At 40.5% G+C, this 7500-nt stretch overlaps 1 protein-coding gene across 1 annotated transcript in view; it reads right to left on the bottom strand.

Moving 5' to 3' along the window:
* LOC109909926 (contactin-associated protein-like 2) overlaps positions 1-7500 on the bottom strand; it is a 286511-nt gene that overhangs the window by 143950 nt on the left and 135061 nt on the right. The window contains exon 5 of the mRNA XM_031795298.1: positions 1262-1268. Within this exon, the coding sequence (XP_031651158.1) occupies positions 1262-1268 (7 nt within the window). The remainder of the gene's footprint in view (positions 1-1261; positions 1269-7500) is intronic.

Here is a 7500-nt window from a genome sequence, read left to right as displayed (position 1 = left end):
ATCTGCTGTCTCAGCCACTGCCTGTCACCAAGGGAGTCCCCCAAGGCTCAATCCTAGACCCCACGCTCTTCTCAATTTACATCAACAACATAGCTCAGGCAGTAGGAAGCTCTCTCATCCCTATATATGCAGATTATATGGTTTAAAATCAGCTGGCCCCTCCCCAGATTTTGTGTTAAATGCTCTACAAGAAAGCTTTCTTAGTGTCCAATAAGCTTTCTCTACCCTTAACCTTGATCTGAACACCTCCAAAACAAAGGTGATGTGGTTTGGTAAGAAGAATGCCCTTCTTCCCACAGGTGTGATTACTACATCTGAGGGTTTAGAGCTTGAGGTAGTCACCTCATACAAGTACTTGGGAGTATGGCTAGACGGTGCACTGTCCTTCTCTCAGCACATATCAAAGCTGCAGGTTTAAGCTAGATCTAGACTTGGTCGTAATCACTCCTCTTTCACCCCAGCTGACAAACTAACCCTGATTCAGATGACCATCCTACCCATGCTAGATTACGGAGACATAACTTATAGATCGGCAGGTAAGCTTGCTCTCGTGCGGCTAGATGTTCTTTACCATTCGGCCATCAGATTTACCACCAATGTTCCTTATAGGACACATCACTGCACTCTATACTCCTCTGTAAACTGGTCATCTTTGTATTCCCGTTGCAAGACCCACTGGTTGATGGCTATTTATAAAACCCTCTTAGGCCTCACTCCCCCCTACCAGAGATATCTACTGCAGCCCTCATCCTCCACATATAACACCTGTTCTGCCAGTCACATTCTGTTAAAGGTCCCCAAAGCACACACATCCTTGGGTCGCTCTTCTTTTCACTTCGCTGCAGCTAGCGACTGGAACAGTTTTATCTCAATCTCTTCATTCAAAGACTCAATCATGGACACTCTTACTGACAGTTGTGGCTGCTTGGTGTGATGTATTGTTCTGACTGTGCCCAATAATGTTTGCAACATGTTTTGTGCTGCTACCATGTTGTTGTTATGTTGTGTTGCTACCTTGCTATGTTGTTGTTTTATAGGTCTCTCTTTGTGTAGTGTTGTGTTGTCTCTCTTGTTGTGTGGTTTGTCCTATACTTATATTGTTTTTTTTGTTTGTTTTTTGAATCCCAGGCCTCCCATCCCCGCAGGCCTTTTAGTAGGCCGTCATTTTGAATAAGAATTTGTTCGAAACTGAACTGCTTAGTTAAATTAAATAAATAAATAATAGAATAAAAAAATCCTTGCATCAGCAGTCAAAGACTACCAGAATCCTATGGATACCCCAATTACAGAACAAGATTTATTGGGAAAACTATGCACTTTACAACCCAAAAAGGCCTGTGGTGCTGATGGTATTTTAAATTAAATGATCAACTACACAGATCACAAGTTCAAACTGGCTATACCCAAACTTTTCAAAATTATCCTCACTGCAGGTATTGCCCCAGATATTTGGAACCAAGGATTGATCATACCAATCTATAAAAATGTGGAAAAATCTGAGTCAAATAATTACAGAGGAATATGCAGTAACAGCAACTTGGGGAAAAGTCTGTGCAGTATCATAAATAGCAGACTACATCATGTCCTTGATGAGCATAACGGACTGAAGATAAATCAGATTGGAGTTTTATCAAATGACCACAACAGACCACATTTATACCCTCCACACTCTAACTGACAAATGATATATATATATAATGTATACAGGCCTAAAGGCAGAGACAATAAGAAGACACAGAGGCTTAATACAATTTAACTACACCTTCGTTTCATCACAGAACCGGAGAGCAACATCTGTCCGGTGAAGTCCACAGAGCATATTGCATGGAACAAACAGTTAGATGACCTACAGCATCGTCAAGCATGTTCATGACTACTTAACATCGAATGATTTAGAACCACGGAGAGTTACCACAAGTTGCAAAGAAAACAGGAGCTGCCGCCGCTATTCCAGCACCGTTTCAACTTCAACATTTCAACATCATCAAATCACATATGCTTCATCTAATACAGTGACAACTAAAATATAGCAAAAACAATTTAGTCCAATCAACGTAAGCTAAATAGTATGTGGTTGTCCATGGTTCTGATTTCTGTGTGTGTGTGTGTGTGTGTGTGTGCACCTTAATGCAAGTAGAAAAAACATGCTGACTCCCCCTACTTGTAGAGAAAAGCCAGTGCCATCCTCCTCTCTTTCATGTTGACGAAACGGTCTATGACGGATAATGAAGTAAAACCATAAGTCCAAATCCCCCATCTCCATCCATGGGGGGCCAATTTTAGCTAGCTAGCTAGATAGCCTCCAGAGGACACCAGCACAACGAAACGCAACAATTCAAGTTGTTTCTATCAAGGATGTAGGCGCTAGTTGCGATTTGATAGGAGTGACACCAAATACCTTTTTTTGATAGGAGTTTTTTATTGGAGTTCCCTAGACACTTTTTTTTGCTCTGCCAGGACCATTCACAGTTGAGCTCACTCAGTTTAGCTCAACGCTGATTGGCTATTATTTTATAAAAACATGTCTAAAGGGAGGCCAAATGCTTGCTGGCTTCCCTTGCATTCAATGCTATGGGCGGGAACAATGTCATACTCTTTATGACCAGATGGCATCAGATAGATGGCCTACACACACAGAGACAGAGGGGAAATGTTTCGCTCGCTCGGATGCCTCCGCCGTTGAGATACATTTAGCCTTTTGCGAATTGAAGGAAGATTATGAAACACAGAGAGATGAAAGATAAATCATTTTCTTTTTTTCTAGGTACATTTTTGTGGGAAGCCTGGCTTCCCTTGGCATCCATGAATACACGCCACTGCACAATTATACCCTCCACACTCTAACTGACAAACAAGTCAACCACACGAGACCACACATTATACCCTCCACACTCTAACTGACAAACAAGTCAACCACACGAGACCACATTATACCCTCCACACTCTAACTGACAAACAAGTCAACCACAAGAGACCACATTATACCCTCCACACTCTAACTGCATTTGGCTCAATTTGAAGGTATGTTTTAAATAAATGAATACAAAGCAGTATTTGAGGAACAACATATGGTGTTATTAAATCAATGTACACTAAAAAATAAATGTTTGGGTAAAATTGCCAACAAGCAAACAGACTTCTTCTCTCAGTGACATGGAGTGAAACAGAGTTGCTCAATTAGTCTAAAACTATCTACATTAATGAATTGGCAAAAACATTAGAAGAATCTGCCTGGTTTCACCCTACACAACACTGAAATCAAGTGTCTACTGTACGCAGATGACCTGGTGCTGCTGTCTCCTACTAAGGAGGGGTTACAGCAGCACCTAGATCATCTGCAGCCAGACCAGGGCTCTGACAGTCAACTTTAAAGCCTTGAATATAATTATATTCCAAAAGAGGTCTGGATATCACAAATACAAATTATATTTGGACACTACATGTATCTAGGACTAAATATTAGCAACACAGATAGCTTTCGCATGGCTGTGAATGAGCCAAGAGACAAAGCATGAAGAGCATTCTATTTCATTGAAAGGAACATTAAAATCGAAATTCCAATTAGGATCTGGCAACAACAGAAAACCTAGAGGTTATAGAACCAATTGCTGGATATGGCAGTGAAATATGGGGTCCACTCTCCAATAATGTGGTGACCAAATGGGACAAACGTCCAATTGAAATACTGCATGCAGAGTTTTGCAAGAGTATATTGCAAGTGCAGAGAAAAATACCAGATAACACATGTAGAGCAGAATTGGGCCAATACCCCCTCCTTATTCAAATTGAAAAAAGAGCCATACAACCATCTAAAAACAAGGGACCCCAAAACATTTCATCACACAGCCCTATAATGTCAACAGATGGAACAAGAGAAGAAACCTCTCAGCCAGCTGGTTCTGAGGCTCAGTTCACTAACCCAAGCCAAGCCCATAGAGCCTCAGGACAGCACTCAGGAAATCTGGCCCAACCAAATCATCACAAAGCAAAAATATATATATATAACACCTATTGGAAAGACCACAAAAAATCGAAGTAAACTTTAATGCTATTTGTCTCTAAACATCTGCTAACCATGTGTATGTGACCAATAAAATATGATTTGATTTGATCATCACTGTGGTACCATCTGTTTAGAGACAAATAGCATTAAAGTTTACTTCGATTTTTTGTGGTCTTTCCAATAGGTGTTATATATATATATTTTTGCTTTGTGATGATTGGTTGGGCCAGATTTCCTGAGTGCTGTCCTGAGGCTCTATGGGCTTGGCTTGGGTTAGTGAACTGAGCCTCAGAACCAGCTGGCTGAGAGGTTTCTTCTCTTGTTCCATCTGTTGACATTATAGGGCTGTGTGATGAAATGTTTGGGGTCCCTTGTTTTTAGATGGTTGTATGGCTCTTTTTTCAATTTGAATAAGGAGGGGGTATTGGCCCAATTCTGCTCTACATGTGTTATCTGGTATTTTTCTCTGCACTTGCAATATACTCTTGCAAAACTCTGCATGCAGTATTTCAATTGGACGTTTGTCCCATTTGGTCACCACATTATTGGAGAGTGGACCCCATATTTCACTGCCATATCCAGCAATTGGTTCTATAACCTCTAGGTTTTCTGTTGTTGCCAGATCCTAATTGGAATTTCGATTTTAATGTTCCTTTCAATGAAATAGAATGCTCTTCATGCTTTGTCTCTTGGCTCATTCACAGCCATGCGAAAGCTATCTGTGTTGCTAATATTTAGTCCTAGATACATGTAGTGTCCAAATATAATTTGTATTTGTGATATCCAGACCTCTTTTGGAATATAATTATATTCAAGGCTTTAAAGTTGACTGTCAGAGCCCTGGTCTGGCTGCAGATGATCTAGGTGCTGCTGTAACCCCTCCTTAGTAGGAGACAGCAGCACCAGGTCATCTGCGTACAGTAGACACTTGATTTCAGTGTTGTGTAGGGTGAAACCAGGCAGATTCTTCTAATGTTTTTGCCAATTCATTAATGTAGATAGTTTTAGACTAATTGAGCAACTCTGTTTCACTCCATGTCACTGAGAGAAGAAGTCTGTTTGCTTGTTGGCAATTTTACCCAAACATTTATTTTTTAGTGTACATTGATTTAATAACACCATATGTTGTTCCTCAAATACTGCTTTGTATTCATTTATTTAAAACATACCTTCAAATTGAGCCAAATGCAGTTAGAGTGTGGAGGGTATAATGTGGTCTCTTGTGGTTGACTTGTTTGTCAGTTAGAGTGTGGAGGGTATAATGTGGTCTCGTGTGGTTGACTTGTTTGTCAGTTAGAGTGTGGAGGGTATAATGTGTGGTCTCGTGTGGTTGACTTGTTTGTCAGTTAGAGTGTGGAGGGTATAATTGTGCAGTGGCGTGTATTCATGGATGCCAAGGGAAGCCAGGCTTCCCACAAAAATGTACCTAGAAAAAAAGAAAATGATTTATCTTTCATCTCTCTGTGTTTCATAATCTTCCTTCAATTCGCAAAAGGCTAAATGTATCTCAACGGCGGAGGCATCCGAGCGAGCGAAACATTTCCCCTCTGTCTCTGTGTGTGTAGGCCATCTATCTGATGCCATCTGGTCATAAAGAGTATGACATTGTTCCCGCCCATAGCATTGAATGCAAGGGAAGCCAGCAAGCATTGGCCTCCCTTTAGACATGTTTTTATAAAATAATAGCCAATCAGCGTTGAGCTAAACTGAGTGAGCTCAACTGTGAATGGTCCTGGCAGAGCAAAAAAAAGTGTCTAGGGAACTCCAATAAAAAACTCCTATCAAAAAAGGTATTTGGTGTCACTCCTATCAAATCGCAACTAGCGCCTACATCCTTGATAGAAACAACTTGAATTGTTGCGTTTCGTTGTGCTGGTGTCCTCTGGAGGCTATCTAGCTAGCTAGCTAAAATTGGCCCCCCATGGATGGAGATGGGGGATTTGGACTTATGGTTTTACTTCATTATCCGTCATAGACCGTTTCGTCAACATGAAAGAGAGGAGGATGGCACTGGCTTTTCTCTACAAGTAGGGGGAGTCAGCATGTTTTTTCTACTTGCATTAAGGTGCACACACACACACACACACACACACAGAAATCAGAACCATGGACAACCACATACTATTTAGCTTACGTTGATTGGACTAAATTGTTTTTGCTATATTTTAGTTGTCACTGTATTAGATGAAGCATATGTGATTTGATGATGTTGAAATGTTGAAGTTGAAACGGTGCTGGAATAGCGGCGGCAGCTCCTGTTTTCTTTGCAACTTGTGGTAACTCTCCGTGGTTCTAAATCATTCGATGTTAAGTAGTCAATGAACATGCTTGACGATGCTGTAGGTCATCTAACTGTTTGTTCCATGCAATATGCTCTGTGGACTTCACCGGACAGATGTTGCTCTCCGGTTCTGTGATGAAACGAAGGTGTAGTTAAAATTGTATTAAGCCTCTGTGTCTTCTTATTGTCTCTGCCTTTAGGCCTGTATACATTATATATATCATCATTTGTCAGTTAGAGTGTGGAGGGTATACATGTGGTCTGTTGTGGTCATTTGATTAAAACTCCAATCTGATTTATCTTCAGTCCGCTTATGCTCCTCAAGGACATGATGTAGTCTGCTATTTATGATACTGCACAGACTTTTCCCCAAGTTGCTGTTACTTGCATCTTCCTCTGTAATTATTTGACTCAGATTTTCCTTCCACATTTTTATAGATTGGTATGATCAATCCTTGGTTCCAAATATCTGGGGCAATACCTGCAGTGAGGATAATTTTGAAAAGTTTGGGTATAGCCAGTTTGAACTTGTGATCTGTGTAGTTGATCATTTAATTTAAAATACCATCAGCCACAGGCCTTTTTGGGTTGTAAAGTGCATAGTTTTCCCAATAAATCTTGTTCTGTAATTGGGGTATCCATAGGATTCTGGTAGTCTTTGACTGCTGATGCAAGGATTTTTTATTCTTATTTATTATTTTTAATTTAACTAAGCAGTTCAGTTTCGAACAAATTCTTATTCAAAATGACGGCCTACTAAAAGGCCTGCGGGATGGAGGCTGGGATCAAACAAACAAAAAAAAAACATAAGTATAGGAAACCACACAACAAGAGAGACAACACAACACTACACAAGAGAGACCTATAAAACAACAACATAGCAAGGTAGCAACACAACATAACAACAACATGGTAGCAGCACAAAACATGTTGCAACATTATTGGGCACAGTCAGAACAATACATCACACCAAGCAGCCACAACTGTCAGTAAGAGTGTCCATGATTGAGTCTTTGAATGAAGAGATTGAGATAAAACTGTTCCAGTCGCTAGCTGCAGCGAAGTGAAAAGAAGAGCGACCCAAGGATGTGTGTGCTTTGGGGACCTTTAACAGAATGTGACTGGCAGAACAGGTGTTATATGTGGAGGATGAGGGCTGCAAGTAGATATTCTGGTAGGGGGGAGTGAGGCCTAAGAGGGTTTTATAAATAGCCAT

The sequence above is a fragment of the Oncorhynchus kisutch genome, linkage group LG18, assembly GCF_002021735.2.
Source record: "Oncorhynchus kisutch isolate 150728-3 linkage group LG18, Okis_V2, whole genome shotgun sequence".
NCBI lineage: Eukaryota > Metazoa > Chordata > Actinopteri > Salmoniformes > Salmonidae > Oncorhynchus > Oncorhynchus kisutch.
Note: the sequence above shows the minus strand (reverse complement) of the source record. Positions and strands in the feature narration are given on the sequence as shown.